This window comes from Carettochelys insculpta, chromosome 3 (assembly GCF_033958435.1).
Source record: "Carettochelys insculpta isolate YL-2023 chromosome 3, ASM3395843v1, whole genome shotgun sequence".
Taxonomy (NCBI): domain Eukaryota; kingdom Metazoa; phylum Chordata; order Testudines; family Carettochelyidae; genus Carettochelys; species Carettochelys insculpta.
In genome coordinates, this window is record NC_134139.1 from 144,375,526 (window position 1) to 144,394,364 (window position 18,839).

Here is an 18,839-nt window from a genome sequence, read left to right on the forward strand (position 1 = left end):
AAACTGAAAAGTTACTGCCTTCACTCTTATCTTCCAAAATAAGTTAGACGTGTATATTCTTGGTCTTAGATTTATTTGAGTCTGCTCCTGATGTTCCTGCTGCACCTAAGCCAGATGCTGCTCCTAGCATAGACCTGTTTGGTACAGGTAAAGATAAAAAGATCCTTACTCTCGATGTAGTGGTTTTTGTTTCCCTAAATATTTTCTAATTTAACACTTACAACATAAGCACACTTTGATTTAAACACAGTACTTACTTCTGCTTCATTTTTTCTTTTACTTCTGGAAGATGCTTTTTCATCTCCACCACATGGAACTTCTCCTGTGCCTGAGAGTTCTCTCACTGCTGATCTCTTATCTGGTGAGTGCTTGTTTCACAGGACAGTGCAGATTTTCGGTCTTTTTTTCCAAGCAAAAATAAATGAGGCATAACTTTATGGATTTGAAAGGAGATTCTACCTATAATACTTCAGATCTTTCACTAATAAATTGTGTAACATATTATTCCTAAAAAATGTTTGTCTAATGGTCACAATTGTCAAACATGACTTAAAAAATTTAGCTTGACACGAGATAATCTGATTTTCAGTTTACTAGCTCCACTGAAGTTATCAGTGCTAGTAGGCGATGTGTATGTATAGTCTTAATTCTTCTGGAAAGTGCTACATTGTGCACAGTGAAGTGGTCTTCATCATAAATGGTTTTTAAAACTTATATGTGAAACTTTCTGATTGCAGCATTGTAAATTGGTATCTGAACTAATACACAAGCAGGCCTGCCAACTGATAGGAGCAAAGGATCAGTTGCTCTGGGCCCCTTTAAAGTGCTGATAGCACTGCTGGCAGTACTAAGGGCCACTGCTCTTGGCCCCACCCCTTCTGGGGCATGGAGCTGGGTCCCCCCTCCTACTTTGCGTGGGGGCCAAGTGGTGGCTGTTGGCCACACAGTGTACAGGTCCTGTTGTGCTAATTAGTGGAATCTAAGTGAGAATTCAAAATATTTAGTTATCATTGCTGTTAACTTGCTGATACTAAATATTATATGTCATATGCCTACTGCAGTGGATACGTTTGCAACACCATCTCCTCTACCCGCTGCCTCTCCTGCAAAAGTGGAGTCTTCAGGTGTGATTGACCTATTTGGTGGTGGGTATTTCTCCTTCCTCACCACTTGCAAGTTATGTAAATTCATTTTGAACACATTTACACTATTTTTTTCATTGTGGCAGTTGCAGTTTCCTCTTTTCACTGTTTAACCCATGCGATGTTACACCTGAGCAACTTCTGAATGTATTGCAGTTGTCTTATCCAACAACTCGGTAAAACTTAAATGGTCATAATGTTTCTATTCCATCATCCATCTTCATTGCATTTACCATTATATCCTGTATATTCAGTGCGTGGATTATCGTTCTTGAGCATGGGTTTTAGTTTTCCAAGTACATTGTATGTAGTTGTAGATCTTCATCTTTTGTTGATGTTTCTCTGAGCAGATCAACTTCTGTAAGCAGCTGGAGTTGGTACAAACTACAACAAATTCATAATAGTCGATCTGAAATAGTGGAAGTAAGGATAGGTATAACAAATTTTAGCTTTTATAAGACTTAGTTTAGGTAAATGCTATCTCATTTTCATTTCTTGAATTATGAAATTATTTCTAAAATTCAAATTAAATAATTAAAATGACAGGCTTATAGTTGGATGATCACATTGAGCTCTATTCTTCTAGCTGGAATTATCATTGCCTTTTTATTTGATCCATCATACAAATCTGTGTAAATGGCTTATCCCTCAAAATCCAACATAACATGAAAAAATACAGTTGTGGGCTCCCGGCTAGAAAAATAGAACCACTAGTTCTACAAGCTTCACAGGTGAAGTATTAGCCAAAAAAATTATTTGTATTTCTACTTTTAAAAAAGTGTTGGCTTATTGCCTTATTTCTCCAGCTTGACTGTATGCAATCAAACCACTTCAGTTTTCAGTTACCTCCAAGGCTCCCAAACCTGTTTGCTCATCGTTTCTTTTTCCTACCTTGTGAATGAATTTGTTGTACACCCACTGTTCATGTGTTCTTGACCTAACAATGATGAATCAAAGTATTTACGTAAAACTTTTTTAACCTTTCCTGCTGCATTTTTGTGGAATACCCCATAGATGCTTTTGGAAGTAGTGCTTCTGAACCCCAACCTGCAACCCAGGCAGCGTCTAGTTCCTCAGCTTCTGCAGACTTACTGGCTGGTAATAAATATAAATTTAAAGAACATTTCTGTGCTTCATTGTAGAAGGGTGTTTTTTAATCACTATTTTATTTGAAAATGAACATTTGTTTTGCAGTTGTGCGAACTATGAATGTTGGACAGTAACAAAGTTTTTTTTCTTATTAAAAATTAAGTAGTTAAAGTTTCTGTTCAGTCTGATTACTTTCATGACACATCTCCTAAATGACTGCATAACCATATTGTTTTCATACTCTTTAGTCTTCCCTTTTCTTAACCCTGCTTACCTCTACTTATTTCTCCTTTATGTCCTCCTGCTGGTTCTTCCATTAGCTTTTATGTCAGAGCGGGAAATAAATATATCTGTTGTGTAGTCCCATGTATGTTTGTGCTGCTGTAGGAATAAACAGCATAACTTTTAGTTCTGGGAAAAGAGTTAATCATACAAGTAAATTTCCTCTGCACTACTTATGGTTTCAGAAACTTTACTACGTAACTGCTTTTCAGTGCTATTAAATCCTCTGTCCTAAACAATTGTCCTGTATCTTCACAGCTGTACAACCTTTACGTAACAAATCAGAGTATCACCATTTGCAGTTTTGTTTAATACTCTGATACTGGTTTCAAAGATCTGAAGGTATATTAATTAATTCTTGCAAACCTCATTTACCACCATTTCAAATATTTTTTGGTTTTTGTGTTTAAGGTGACTGCCTCATGTCAGTATGATTTCTTGAATCTTCATAGATTCGAGCACGAATTGTTGGGCAAAAGTCAGCATGGTTTCTGCAGAGGGAAGTCGTGTCTAACTAATCTATTAGAATTCTTTGAAGGGGTTAATAAACATGCGGAAAAGGGGCACCCAGTGGACATAATATACCTAGATTTCCAGAAAGCCTTTGACACGGTCCCACACCAAAGGCTTTTATGTAAATTAGGCAGTCATGGGATAGGAGGAAAGATCCTTTCATGGATCGGAAATTGGTTAAAAGACAGAAAACAAAGGGTGGGAATAAATGGTAAATTTTCACAATGGAGGAGGGTAACTAGTGGTGTTCCCCAGGGGTCAGTCCTGGGACCGATCCTGTTCAACTTGTTCATCAATGATCTAGAAAATGAGGTAAGCAGTGAGGTGGCAAAGTTTGCAGATGACACCAAGTTGTTCAGGACAGTCAAAACCAAAACAGATTGTGAAGAACTACAAAAAGATCTCAGCAAACTGAGTGATTGGGCAGCAAAATGGCAAATGAAATTTAATGTGGGTAAGTGTAAGGTAATGCATGTTGGAAAAAATAACCCAAATTACACATACTACATGATGGGGTCAAATTTAGCTACGACAGATCAGGAAAGGGATCTTGGAGTTATAGTAGATAGTTCTCTGAAGACATCCACGCAGTGTGCAGCGGCAGTTAGTAAAGCAAATAGTATGTTAGGCATTATTAAAAAAGGAATCGATAATAAGACAAAAGATATCATACTTCCCCTATATAAAACTATGGTATGCCCACATCTTGAGTACTGTGTGCAGATGTGGTCTCCTCACCTCAAAAAAGATATATTGGCATTAGAAAAGGTTCAGAAAAGGGCGACTAAGATGATTAGGGGCTTGGAACGGGTCCCATATGGGGAGAGGCTAGAGAGACTGGGACTTTTCAGTTTGGAAAAGAGGCGATTGAGGGGCGATATGATAGAGGTATATAAAATCATGAATGGTGTGGAGAAAGTGAATATAGAAAAATTATTTACCTTTTCCCATAATACAAGAACTAGGGGACACCAAATGAAATTGATGGGTAGTAGGTTCAAAACTAATAAAAGGAAATTTTTCTTCACACAGCGCACAGTCAACCTGTGGAACTCCTTGCCGGAGGAGGCTGTGAAGGCCAGGACTCTATTAGGGTTTAAAAAAGAGCTTGATAAATTTTTGCAGGTTAGGTCCATAAATGGCTATTAGCCAGGGATAAAGTATGGTGCCCTGGCCTTCAGAACAAGGGCAGGAGATGGATGGTAGGAGATAAATCACTTGATCATTGTCTTCTGTTCTCCTTCTCTGGGGCACCTGGCATTGGCCACCGTCGGCAGATGGGATGCTGGGCTGGATGGACCTTTGGTCTGACCCAGTATGGACGTTCTTATGTTCATTGACAAATGCATATGTGACACTTAAGAGGAAGCTGTGCTAGTCTATACACTATCAAAACAAAAAACAGTCAAGTAGCACTTTAAAGACTAGCAAAATGGTTTATTAGGTGACCTTTCGTGGGACAGACCCACTTGTTCAGACCACAGCCAGACCAGAACAGACTCAATATTTAAGGCACAGAGAACCAAAAACAGTAAGCAAGGAGGACAAATCAGAAAAAGATAATCAAGGTGAGCAAATCCGAGAGTGGAGGGGTGTTGGGGGAAGGTCAAGAATTAGATTGAGCCAAGTATGCAGCCAAGCCCCTATAGTGACTCAAAGTTCCCATCACGATTTAAACCATGTGTTTAATGTGCCGAATTTGAATATAAAAGCCAGCTCGGCTGCTTCTGTTTCCAAAACGGTGCGATAATTCCTTTTCAGTAACACACATACCTTTATGTCATGGACAGAATGCCCCATTCCATTAAAATGTTGACTAACTGGTTTGTGGATCTGGAGTGTTTTGGTGTCTGTTTTGTGCCCATTGACCCTTTGTCTAAGGGAGTTAGAAGTCTGTTCAATATACAAAGCATCTGGGCATTGTTGGCACATGATGGCATATATGATGTTAGTAGAGGAGCATGAGAAGGTGCCTGTGATTCTGAGAGTAACCTGGTTAGTCCAGTGATGGTATTTCCAGAGAAGATATGTGGACAAAGCTGGCAGCGGGCTTTGTTGCAGGGAAAGGTTCCAGGACTGGTATTCCTGGGGTATAGACTGTGGCTGTTAGTGAGGATCCTCATGAGGTTGGGAGGTTGTCTGTAGGAGAGAACAGGCGTCTCACCCAGGGCCTTCTGGAGTGTAGCATCCTGATTAAGGATAGGTTGTAGGTCTTTAATAATTCGTTGCAGTGGTCTGAGTTGGGGGCTGTAGGTGATGACCGGTGGTGTTCTGTTCTTGGCTTTTTTGGGCCGATCTTGGAGTAGCTGGGCTACTGGGCTACTCCAAGATCAGCCCAAAAAAGCTAAGAACAGAACACCACCGGTCATCACCTACAGCCCCCAACTCAGATCACTGCAACGAATTATTAAAGACCTACAACCTATCCTTAATCAGGATGCTACACTCCAGAAGGCCCTGGGTGAGACGCCTGTTCTCTCCTACAGACAACCTCCCAACCTCATGAGGATCCTCACTAACAGCCACAGTCTATACCCCAGGAATACCAGTCCTGGAACCTTTCCCTGCAACAAAGCCCGCTGCCAGCTTTGTCCACATATCTTCTCTGGAAATACCATCACTGGACCTAACCAGGTTACTCTCAGAATCACAGGCACTTTCTCATGCTCCTCTACTAACATCATATATGCCATCATGTGCCAACAATGCCCAGATGCTTTGTATATTGAACAGACTTCTAACTCCCTTAGACAAAGGGTCAATGGGCACAAAACAGACACCAAAACACTCCAGATCCACAAACCAGTTAGTCAACATTTTAATGGAATGGGGCATTCTGTCCATGACATAAAGGTATGTGTGTTACTGAAAAGGAATTATCGCACCGTTTTGGAAACAGAAGCAGCCGAGCTGGCTTTTATATTCAAATTCGGCACATTAAACACATGGTTTAAATCGTGATGGGAACTTTGAGTCACTATAGGGGCTTGGCTGCATACTTGGCTCAATCTAATTCTTGACCTTCCCCCAACACCCCTCCACTCTCGGATTTGCTCACCTTGATTATCTTTTTCTGATTTGTCCTCCTTGCTTACTGTTTTTGGTTCTCTGTGCCTTAAATATTGAGTCTGTTCTGGTTTGGCTGTGGTCTGAAGAAGTGGGTCTGTCCCACAAAAGGTCACCTAATAAACCATTTTGCTAGTCTTTAAAGTGCTACTTGACTGTTTTTTTTGTTTTGATATGTGACACTGTTATTTCTGGGGAAAAGTATTGATTCCCTTTCCCCCGCCACCCCACTTCCAGTAAAAATTAATACCCATTGACCAGAAATGTCCGTGTACTACAGCCTTCTCCTTCCACGGCTATGTGATTGGCTTTCTTTTTACTCAGGCAGCTTCATGAGCAGTACCCTATGTTGCTTTTTTTGTTACCAAACCTCCATCTGATGGCATATATTAGCTCAGATAACACCATCTACCTGTTCTGCACCAAACCTAAAAGGACACTAAATTTGTGGTGGAATAAGTTCCTAGCTAGCTTTCCTCTAGTTTCAGGAAATGTTTCTTTCTAAATGCCCAAAGAATAGTAGCTAACTCACCAGGACCTTCATTTTGAAAGTGAAATTGGCAAATCTGGTAACCAAGGTTATTGTCTGTCTTTGGAGTTAGCAGATGGGAAAAATTACTTTTTTCTGATACTGTACTCCCTTTTAAAATCTCTCTCACATACATGGGCTCTTGATTCACAATTGAAGTTAAGTCTTTTCTTGCTGTCTTTCAGGTAACAATTTCATGGGTGTTTTGTTTGAAGTAGTTCCTGTTAAATACAGAGTTCAGTTTGGTTCAGTCACTTTCAGTACCCTCGCTATAAAAATTGTTCCAGCACCCATAAACTACTAATATGGTCCCATTTGTTAAGCTGTCCTTTAAGGATGACTGTATGACTATATTTAAAGTAAAGTGTCTGTCTCAGCTGGTCCATATTGATTAGACTTTTCTTTACCCACATTCTTGTGTGAGGGAGACCATAAGAAGAAATAGGGAAGCTTTTATTTAAAAATGAAGATTTTTATGTTGCAAGGGCCATGAGTTTCTGTAGAACTGAACATATCTTTGAGGTAAATCCAAAGGAGAATAAGCCAGTACCTAGCTATAGGCATGGAAAATTTTATTTTGTTACAAAAAAAAATAAGTACCTCTTCCAGAAATAATTACATAAGCTAGCTCCAAGACAGCTGCTCAAAGCAGTGTCTACGGATAAACCCAGAGTCTTCAGAAAAGTCAGGCCTCACCTTCTAATTTAGAATCCCTCTTTTGGTTTAACTTTCTTAAATTACTTTTATAGTAGCTAATTTTATGACTGAGAACATGGTTGGTTACTTGTAGGAAAAAGATAAAATTGCAAGAAGTGTTACAGGATCTTCAGCAATTGGTGTGGGGTTTTTTTTTGGTTTGTTTTTTTTTTTTGGTTTGTTTTTTTTTTTAAAAAAAACAGTCTCCATGGAGTTAAATTTTGAAAGTATTAATATGTTGGAGCATGTCAAATCATAATCTTTTGTATACTCAGTCTGAAAGCAATTTTACCCCAAAAAGCATTTTCACATAAAAGTGTAATGTAACTAAGAACATAGAAATTCTTTTGAAGTTTTTGACTACTTGTTAATAACTGGAGCCTTCAAAATTATATTCAGGCTTCATTTGTAATGAAGGGATTGTTTTGATAGCTGAGGTTTTGGGGAAAAAAATGGAGTTGTCTTGTCTTGATTTCATACATGTTTGGAGGAGGAGCCTGTTCTGGTTAGCCAATGCTTAAATAAAATTCATCAAATCCACAGTTGCCCATCCTACCCTGCACTGAGGCACATGCTTCTGTCTTTAAACTGCATTCTTTCAGTGCTGGGGTGTGTCTACACTTGCATTCCTCTTTCAAAAGAGGTATGCAAATGAGGTACGTGGGAAGAAGGATTCTTTCGACGATTCTTTACTTTCAAAAGAGCAGTATCTACACTGGCTTTCTTCTTTTGAAAGAAGCTCTTTTGAAATTAGAATATGCAAATAAGGTTCTGGATATACAATTTTATACCTCATTTGCATTTTCAATTTACCTCATTTGCATACCTCTTTTGAAAGAGGAATGCAAGTGTAGACGCACCCCTGGAGTCCACATGTTGAAGTGCTTGTCAAGAGGTAAAATTCCAACAACCTCATAACATAGTAAAACTATTTTTTCTTGCTTACAGAGCTTCTACATTGTAAATCCAAAATGGCTACCAATGGAGTTTGAATAACAAACTGGTAGATAAAAAGGCTCCTTTAAATATAAGATATTGCTAAGCATGTGTGTGCCTCCAAGAATGGCAGGTCTGTAACTTGCAGCATAAGCCAATTACGCCATTCTAGCCTTGGAAAAAAGGATAGAAACTACTAGTACTTTGCTAAAGCACCTGTTAATATATTCATGGGTTAAAGTTACACAGGTTTAACCTTTCTAGTCTGGCATCCTCGGAACCTGACTAGTGCAAAGGAAAAGAGTTTTCCAACCTGTGGGAGGTCAGTAGTGTCTAGCAGCATTGCTAGTACTTTCATAGCTTACTGGTCTCTTAAGGAGACATTTTAGGGGGTGAATTAGAGTTAAATAACAGCACAAAACACAGAGCTGGGACTGGTGGCTGTAAGCAAACTTTGGGGGACCACATGAAACTTGGCCTCACGCGTAAGTGGATATTTGGCTAACTAAAACCATGTTGGACTACGGATGTTGCCAGATGAGAGTGAGTGCCAGAGTTGAGAGGTTTAACCTGTAGTAAAGAATTTCCAGAAGGGCTGTTGAGTTTCTAGTCTTCTCTTACTTTATGAAAACCTGTATTTGGAATATTCCATCATATTTCTGCTTTGATTTTTCTGGGGAGCGGAAAGGTATTTTGCATAGGGATCTGAGGCTGGCATGTTTCCCTCAGGATCATATCTGAGCACATACGGGATGTTATAAAGATGCCTGATCTCACTCATAATTTTGTCTGGTCTCTAAAATCTTAATTAGCCAGATTATTGCGACTGGTATGAATCTGTAGAAAAAGAGGCAGTTTGAGATAATTATGTAATTCAAGTCTTTGTCCTAGCAGAACCCTCAAGTGGATCCCCTAACAAAAGGAAAGTCAGTGCAGGTTCTGCAATAGTGATATTCTGTCTTCAGCCATTTAGACAGGCTATTTAATTGTCTAGTTCCTCATTTAACTTATCTGAGAGCATACAGAGCATTGGGTTACTCTAGTATGTATTTTTGTTGTAATTCTCCACCTACTGTGGACTCTCATTCTCAGATCTGTTCAGGTATGTGCTGGTTAATTTGAGATGGAAGGGAGTTGGTAAGCCAAATGTCCAGGATTGATGTATCAAGACTGCAGCTGTTCTAATTACTCTAGATTCAGAGGCCTCCCTCACTATTTCCTTAAATCTTTCCCTGTCCAGTGTGGAGTAGCTTAGTTGGTTTGGAGTTACTCATAAGAAATATAATGTATATTATTATTATTTTACAATTATGTTGTTTATTTAACTTTTAAGCATTAATTAAGACTGTTGTACTTGTTTCCAGTGTCCTCCAAGCATACAGGTCTGGTTGGTTGTCTTCTTCCTTATGATAGTAATCTGTCATTAAAGGTTACATATTACTGTTTGCTAGTGGATAAAACGTCAGTGTTCAATATGTCATAATTTCCCAAGAGTGTATCAGTTGCTATGTGGTGTTTGTCTAAAAATTTTAGGAGATTTGTTATCAGTAAGCATTTAGCTTAATATGTAAGCTACAAGTTAAACCTCTCTTGTTCCGAACCCTTGAGATCTGACCAGTGCCAAATGAGAGAATTTGCCGGACCATGGCCAGTCTCTATTGCCTAGTATCATTACCAACACTTGAGCTGCTTACTGGGCTATTAGGAGACATTTAGGGGCAAATTAGAGCTAAATAACAGCACAGAATACTGAGAGCCAGGACTGGTGGCTGCAAACAACTTTATGGGACCATGGGAAACTTGATCGCACCTGTGATAAATGTCTGTCCAGATAAATAAAATCATACTAGATTACAGATATTGCCATGTGAGAGAATTTGGCATTAGAGCGGTTCAACCTGTACAAATTGCAACTGTTTAGGTCAGTTCCTCCATTTATTTCACAAAATGAGTTCAGGGTTCTCATTTTCATCCTCTACTCTGTAACATCAATAACCCCTACTATATGCTCTGTGTTCAACTGATGCAAACAGAATCCTGAAAATCAGAGATTCGTGCCACAAGAAAATAGTCTAGGTTGCAGACTTTGCTCTACTTAAGAGATGATCTTGTGCTTAAGCATCCCGAAGTTTCTAAGCACTCACAGCTTTTGTTAATTTCATTGAGCTTTGTGGGCATTCCACAACTCTGGAAAAACAGGCCATAACTACCAATTTGTAGTGTGCTGGCGACAGAACAACCCACTGATCTTACATTGGTACAGAACTGTTTTTAAAGAGAATGTGGTGGTCATTGGTTTTGTTTCCATTTTTCAGGAAAAAAATTTAATATTGAACCGAGAAATATTTTTAAATCAGTGAGTGAATTGGAAAAATGTTATAGAAAAGGAGAAATGTTCTTCTTTACAATATTTTTAATTCTCCAGAAATCTAAAATTATGGTTTGAGACAAAAACCCAGACATAAAGGAAAGTCTTAATAAAGTCAATGAAATTGAGGTTCAGGCTTGATAAGAGACTCGGAATTGTGCAAAGGAGACTCATGCTGTAAGAAGTAATGATGGTGACTCATTTGGTCAGTTGTTGAATTAGGCAGTCAGTATTTAACCAATATGAGATTAAGAAGCACTGTTCTGTTGACATTCCTGGCTAATCAAGCTTGGGTTATTAAACAATTCGTGATACATTTTCCTTACCAACTAATCCCACTCCCCTGACCAAACGGAGTAACTGCATGTTACCTTGTATCAGAAAGCATAAGGATAGACTATCATGTTTTAGCTTTAAGAGTAGAAAATACATCAAGCCTTTTATTTTGTGATTCTCTCTGGGTACATCTGACCTCCTTTTTTTTTTTTTTTTTTTTTTTTTAAGGCTTTGGCGGTTCTTTCATTTCTCCCTCTCCATCACCATCACCAATTACTCCAGCTCAAACAACTTTATTACAACCCAACTTTGAAGCAGCATTTGGAACATCACCATCAACTGGTGGCAGCTCATTTGATACATCAGGTGAGGGGACGGTTTCTCTTGTGTGTCTTCAGAACCACTTTGCTCATTTGACATTAAGTGGTAGCTGTTGCTGCTCATAACTGAAAGGATAAAAATGTAACATGTAAGGGTAGCAGTGTCTCCTATCTCTTGCTCACTTAAGATACCAGAGTTAGTTCCGTAAGCGTTCACTAGCAGTAGGGCATAGTACTAGGAAATCTTTCCTTGTTTGTATTATCTTCTCTCAATTTTCAGCAGAAACCAAATATAAATGTGTGTCAAATATAAATGTCATCTCTTTGCACGTGCTTATCTGCATGACTGTTAGGCGTTAGCAGAGAAATAACAAACTTTGTACAATGTATTCAGTGTATAGGCATGTGATCTCGCTACTGTCGCTGAAGCCCTTAAGTTTGCATGGCACCCAAGTTACACAAAACTGAGATCACAACAGTGTTCTTTGCTTGACATAAAGCTTAATTTTTCATCACTGCTGTCATTTTGTTTGTATTTCTTCCATTCTACACTTTCCATGCTGGGTCCTTGCTACAAATTTACAATTGGTGAGTTCTGCTAAATGAGTAACACGGAAGTCTCTGAGTAGTACTTCTGCTTGATGCGGTTGCTTGCCAGTGCAGAATATGCTACACTTGCCTGTTGAAGTAATATTAGCATGCACATCAAATGTGGATCAGAATATTTTCTGTGGGGAATATTGGTTACTGAAAAATAATAGTGGGCTAACAAGGCAGTAGTGAAGCAGTGTCTTGTTGCAATAGTAAGCTCAACTCTGAAACTGATGACTGCTCTGGGGATGTTTGGTCTCTTAATGTGGATGAAGCATACCAGCTACAGTTCTCTTGATCCCCTTAATTTGTACATTAGAGAAACGAGTTATTGTTTAAACACCTCAGAATCATATGTCTTCCTAACTCTATTACTACAGCAACTTACAAATCTATATAAAGGGTTTAAAAAAATTGCAGTGAGGGTGGAAAAACTAACCTATATGTAGAAGGATAATGGGCTGGTTTTTGTGTTTAACATTATTACCAGGTTTAAGAACTCATTTGTGACATATAGGCATGTATTCACATCTTCATTAGTATACATTTTATTTCAAGACAATTTGGCATTTTATTCTGTTAATAAAATACCTTGCATGCCCCTTTTGGAATTCTTTCATTTTAAATGATGTGTTAGGAATAACTGTATAGTGATTGTCGGTACTATGATCATTTGTTGACTAATACGAAAGGTTCTGTGCTGTGCTGTTACTTAAAGGAATATTACGGTAACGTTTACTACCCTAAACTAGTGGCTTTTTTTGAATTCTAGTGTTCGATGGTTTAGGTGATCTTCTTATGCCAACTATGATTCCATCTGGTCAATCAGTAGCAGCTTCTGCTGTCACTGCTTCAGCAGCAAGCAAAGGCCTTGGAAGTGATCTTGATTCATCTCTCGCAAATTTAGTAGGCAGTAAGTCACACAACTCCTTTCTTTAAAGCAACTTATTATAACTGCTTGACTCATTCAACTTGTTGCTAAGGTTTGTTTTTGGATACATGAGTGTAACTCACTTGTACTTTAGCTCAGTGTGCTGTAGCCTTCAAAGTCCTACCTCTCTGTGGCAGCCTATTACAGCCCTTCTCAGTAGTGGAGCAAGGATAGATAGGTTAGGTAGACATGTATCAGGGATGGTCTAGATGGTACTTGGTCTTGCAGTGAGGACAGGGGACTGAACCTGATGACCTCTCAAGTTCCCTTCCAGTTCTAGCATTCTATGATTCTATAAGATGCTTAGGTTTTAGAAGACTCAGTGAATGGAATTTTCTGCTCTTGTGCCAAAGTTTGATCTCTCTCATGTATCTTCAGTTTGAAGCAGACTATATTTGTATTTTGTACTTCAAGGGGCATTTTAGATGCTCGTCGCTCGAGAACAGGTTTTCAAGCTTAGATACATGAAACAGATGAAGGCATTTGCATTCTAGAGGTGAACGTTCATCTGAAGGAGTTATGAAGAGCTGTCAGTCCAGCCTGGTAAAAGTTAGTGGTATCTGGTGATAGCTGAAGCAATAGAAGCCACTGCCATGGCAAGGCCTGTGGCAAGGCAATCCATTGTAGTCTAAGGAGTTTCTTTGATTACACGTATAGAAACTGCAGCATTAACTGGTTGCAGCTGTGTCCCTATGTGAAAAGAAACAAATAATCCAAGAGAGGGTCAGCAGACAACCAGCAATACTGTAGTGCATGGCCCTGGGAGGAAGCAGAGAGCTTCTTTTAAGCGGAGTGCTCACTAGAGAGGCACACTTGGATTTCTGAGCAAGTAAACCCATTTATTTCTTTTTCAGTGAAATAAGACTTTGTACTTGTTTTCTAAACAGCATTGCACAAAAAAAGGCTCGTGTTAACAATCTTCTAAAGGAAACAACTAGCAAGGCCCTGAATACTACCCAACTGATTGGGCCAAAGGGTAACCATGTTTAAAATGTGGCTGCAGTCTGAAAGACCATAGACATTGCACTGTTTCATGTTTCTCCAAGATCTCCTCGGATATGTACTTGGTTTGGTTTTATTTTTTTTTTTTCTGTCAAGCCTGAAAACAACTAATCAGCAAGAACAAAGCTGGCATCATCTGTGCACAGTTGCCACTTGTAAATGCTCTTGTAAATCAAACTCCATCCTGAGTTACTCCTTTGTGCGTGTGTGGGCTGTAGGGATGCACAGAGGAAACAAAGTAGAATATTTGACCTGCAGGACATCTTCTAGGGATATAGATTTAAGTCTACTATTCCATTGCTGGCAAACGTAAAGAGCCCGTAGATGCTCGCAAGTTCTCACCTAGAAGTGCAATTCATATTTTTTTAAAAAAATATATTTGGAAGGATACTGTTAAATACCACCTGGCTTTCGCACCTACTCCCATGTGGCTGAAATGTCTCACAAGTGTGAAAGATAAATTAGATGTGACATTTGCATCCACAACTACCATATTTACGTATTTTGCACACTTTCATGAATGCAAAGTCAGGAAAACAATGGTACTGGCCCTTCACACATTTTGATTGTTTTGTATGTTAAAGAAATGTTCAGTTTTTAAAAGAATAAGGTTGTCATTAAGAAGTCATTGAAACAAGTGAGCCTCATATTTTAGTTTTTATTGTTTAGAGGGCTTTTTAACAACTGTGCTGTTGGATCAGTTTTGTGCTGGATGTGGAGGTTTTTATATTAAAAGTATTTGACAGAATACTTCTCTTCCCCCCCCCCCCCATTTCATTTCTGATTTTCAGATCTTGGAATTTCCGGTACCACATCAAAAAAGTAAGCTCTGAATTTTGAGGTTTTTATGATGTAAAAACACTGGTCCTCCTAACACATGAAATTAATTAAGCTGGAAGATGAGAAATTTTTTTACAATTTTATTTGGTGTATTTTACTGCACTTTGAATATAGTCAGTTTCCTTAATTTTTCTGGCACAGTCTATACATTTCTGCACTAATAGGGTGATATATTTTTAAGAGGTAAGAAAGCGAGGGCTTGCCAAATCACAATATTGACAGGGCAATGAGCAATAAGTTTAGCTCCTTAGACCACACAACATACATTGTTGTAATACTGATTGTGAACTTGGAGAATGTCCTTTTATCTTTATGCTGAGTCTTTTATGTTTAGATACCCTTTCTGTGATTGTCACCACTGACAGCTAGTTCACAACCTCTACTTAGAATGAGCTAATGGAGTAAAAATAGAGAAAATCATGACTAAAGCCTTCTTTCTCTTTAGAAAAGAGAACACAAAATGTACTTTAAATCATTGACTCTTTTCTGTTCTTCCCCTTGTTCTTCTTCTCTTTTGGTGGATTTGCCTGCTTTCTCTGTTACTCTGAAACAGAATCAGTCCCAATTTACTGACAAACAATGCTGTCCTGTGAAATAACTTGATTAACAATAGAATATAAAGTGCCCAGTCCCTCACCTTTTTGCCTTTATATAAATTGTGTCCTACCCTGTAGGTTATACCATATAGCTGAATGTGAATACAACACTAAACCATTCTTTTGGCTTCTCTCTTACTACTAATTATGTGGTGTTAATGAGGTTTAAAGACTTTTTTTTTTACCAGTAATTCTGTTTTCATCTTTTAAATTGCCCAGTTTATGATGGTCTGTTATCTCAGTAATGGCCATTAGCTATAGCAACTAGATTGTGAACAAATTTAATGTGTGCTGCATGCATTCTGGAATTTCTCAGCTGCCCATGACAGAGTAATGTGCCTGCTGACTTTTTGTTCAACATTTATATGAATTAATGTGCATAACTTCAGCGTGCTCAGTTTGTATATTCAACGTATAGCTTCATTCTTACTTCTGTCTCTGCTTCTGCATTTGAATTAGGGGAGACCTTCAGTGGAATGCTGGAGAAAAGAAGTTAACAGGCGGAGCTAACTGGCAACCAAAAGTAGCACCTGCGACATGGTCAACTGGTGTTCCTCCAGCTGGCCCCTTGGTATGTAGTTCTGTGAATAGACCTAACGCTTCATGTCGAGCACCACTTAAGTCATGATCTTGGGAGCAGTTCTGTTCAATGTCTTCATCAACAATTTTAACAATGGCATAGAGATAACAGAGGGTACCAAGTGGGGCGGGGTTGCGAGTGCTTTGGTGGAGAGGATCATAATTCAAAAAGATCTGGACAAACTAGAAATATGGTCTGAGGTAAACAAGATGAAGTTTAATGAGGACATATGTGTTCTTCTGTTCTATTCTGCCTTGACTAGGCTACAAGTTAGAGAATTGTGCCCAGTAGTGGCACCACATTTTCAAGATAGAGGTGGAGAAATCGGAGATGGTCCAGAGAAGAGCAACAAAAATGATTAAAGCATATGAAAACAACCTATGAGGGAAGACTGAAAGAATTGGGTTTGTTTAGTTTGGAAAAGGGAAGACAGAGAGGACATGATAACAGCTTTCAAGTATCTAAAAGTTTGTTACAAGGAAGGAGAAAATATGTTTTGTTTGATCTCTTATGGGGGCACAAGAAGCCATGGGCTTAAATTGCAGCAGTGGAGGTTTAAGTTGGACATTAGGAAAACTGTCTGTCAGAGTGGTCGAACAATGGAATAAATAGCCTAAGGCGACTGTAAAATCTCCATTATTGGAGATCTCTAAAGAGCAAGTTAGAGAAACATCTATGAGGGATGATCTAAATGTTGATTTGAGACAACTAATGTCTTTGAGCCAGATCCTCAGCTGATGTAAACTGGCATTCTTGAATTAATGTTAGCGGAGCTATGCTGCTGAACACCTGCTCAGGATCTGTGTATGTGTGCCTGAAAGAAGTGTCAGTCACTTCAAGACAATAGGGTGTGATGTTTTATTTTAATAATGTGAGCGAAAACGTTTCAATGGGGGAGAAAGACATGTTTTACAGTCATTCTGTCAACTTCCATTTAATGTGGGTGTGGAATTTTGACTGATTAGTTATAATTTTCAACTTTTTCTCACCAGAAAGGTTGGGCAGATTTCTGTTGTGTGAGTGAAACTGATTTTGAAGTTCTATTGATCATACTTTTTAGTTTAAAAAAAAAAAAAACTTGAAAGTACTAACTGCTTTTTGCCTGCACTACAGTTCTTACAGGTGGCTTAAAGTTAGATGGAAATTATCACTTATATATTAATGTGGCTGGTTTTAAATGCCCTTGCATACCATTGGGACCAGATACTTAATCTGCTAGACATTGTAGATAGACTATCTGTATTTGTATTGATGTCCATTCAAAAATCTGGGTTTTTAAAAAGTATTTGCCAAACTTCTGCTGTGAACCATTGCAAGTGTATACTTCAAAGGCAGTGACACCTATTTCAAAAATGCATCTTCTACTTTCTTTGGAAGTCTGTTAGCTATGTTTTTTCACCCCCATACTCTGCTCCCCATTCCTCAGAAGGGATGTCACAGTCCAACTGCTTCGACCCTGAAGTTAGTGCTAGTTCTCCCAAGCATCACCAGTAATTCTTGTAGAGTTCAACTGAAGCCTTGCACCCTCTGGATTACTCTTTCACCCGTTAAGGATTCTGTGATAGCTAAAGCAAAGTAACATTCAGGCCTTACAAAGGAGTTCTCGTAAAAAAAAGTTATTTTTCTCATAGAGCCAAGTACAACAGGTGGCAGGCAAATAACAGCTGCCTGCAAATCCCTCTGTCTTCTGTCCTTCCCTCTCTGGAATCCCTTTGAGTTTTCATCAGTCCTTTCAGAATTGCTCTCCTCCTGTCCAGCCAAGTCATTTTATCCTGGTTGGTATGAGAGAGCCTCTGCTAAGAGCACTATTTACAGGTTTTTCAGCCCTCTCTATCAAGTGACTAACCACTTGCCCCAAGCAACTTCCAGTCCCTTGGCAGGTGACTTTTGCTGCTTGATTATAACCCTCCTAAAGCCCAAACTAGGGACTCTTAATTCACTTGGTCTTCAGCCAGCTCATTGCTCTAGGATGTTTCCGTTTAAATGAAAGATGATCCAGATTAATGACTGTTGAAGGCTTGCTCTATGGTCAGCTCTTCACCAGTGGGCCCACAGACTTTGTGCTAAGATCTTGTGGTTCTTCTTCGAGTGTCCCCGTGGGTGCTCCACAATAGGTGATGGGCTTGCCCGGCGCCGCAGATCGGATCTTCCAAGCAGTTTCTGCCGGACCGCGCATGCGCCGGCGCGCGCCGCTCCCTTGCATACTCCTGGCCATGTGCGCGATCCAGTCCCCGCCAGTTCCTCTTAACCGCCGTCGGCTGCAGACGGAATCCGACTAGGCTAAGGCCAAATAGCGTATTCAACGACTTTATCTGTTTTTCTTTGAAGTTTTTTTCAGGTACTTAGGCTACTACAAGTTAGCCGGTTGTTATTTTGCAAAAAAAAAAAAAAAAAAAACCAACGAACAAGCTACGAGCAGGACAGCTTCAGTCCAGTCCCAGTAACAAGCGCCGGAGGCCAGGAGCTAGGGCCATCAGCCCTCCTGCTGAGGCAGGCCATCAGACGGGGAAAACGGCACAAAGAAGGTGCTAAGTACCCGCTTAAAAACTCAAAGACTCACCAACAATGTCCTCTTCAGGCTTTAAAAAATGTGAGTCCTGCCGAGAGGCGATGCCAGCGTCCAATGGGCACCGTCTATGCATAAGGTGCCTGGGGAAGTCCCATGTGGCACAGAAATGCGCCTTCTGTGCTAAATTAACAACCAGAGCATGGAGAGACAGGGAGATGCGGATTAAAATGCTGCTTCTTGATAAGGCCCTCCAGCCAGACGTGCCGGAGCGGCCGCAGCAGGAGGGACCCTCCGGGGCCCTTAAAAGGAAAGCTGCCTCCCTCACTCCATCAGCGCAAAAACGGAGGAAAGTCTCTCCAGCCCGATCCCTGCCGGCAGCAACAGTGAGCGGGACGGGAGGAGCAAGCAGCCCCCAGCCGCAGCAACAGCTGATCGGCGGCGGCACGGAGAGCCACGTGGAAGCGGCTCAGCCTCCGATAATCAGCCAGCCGCCCCGCACCGCAGGCAGGGCGGCGGCTAAACAAGCGCCGGTACCGGCGGCACCGCAGGCAGCGGCACCGACCCCCAGGGAAC

At 39.9% G+C, this 18,839-nt stretch overlaps 1 protein-coding gene across 1 annotated transcript in view; it reads left to right on the forward strand.

Annotated features, from left to right (window-relative positions):
* SNAP91 (synaptosome associated protein 91) overlaps window positions 1-18,839 on the forward strand; it is a 123,830-nt gene that overhangs the window by 92,197 nt on the left and 12,794 nt on the right. Inside the window, exons 18-25 of the mRNA XM_074988863.1 lie at window positions 70-147; window positions 290-361; window positions 1,062-1,145; window positions 2,157-2,240; window positions 11,126-11,263; window positions 12,581-12,721; window positions 14,533-14,563; window positions 15,637-15,748. Of these exons, the coding sequence (XP_074844964.1) occupies window positions 70-147; window positions 290-361; window positions 1,062-1,145; window positions 2,157-2,240; window positions 11,126-11,263; window positions 12,581-12,721; window positions 14,533-14,563; window positions 15,637-15,748 (740 nt within the window). The remainder of the gene's footprint in view (window positions 1-69; window positions 148-289; window positions 362-1,061; window positions 1,146-2,156; window positions 2,241-11,125; window positions 11,264-12,580; window positions 12,722-14,532; window positions 14,564-15,636; window positions 15,749-18,839) is intronic.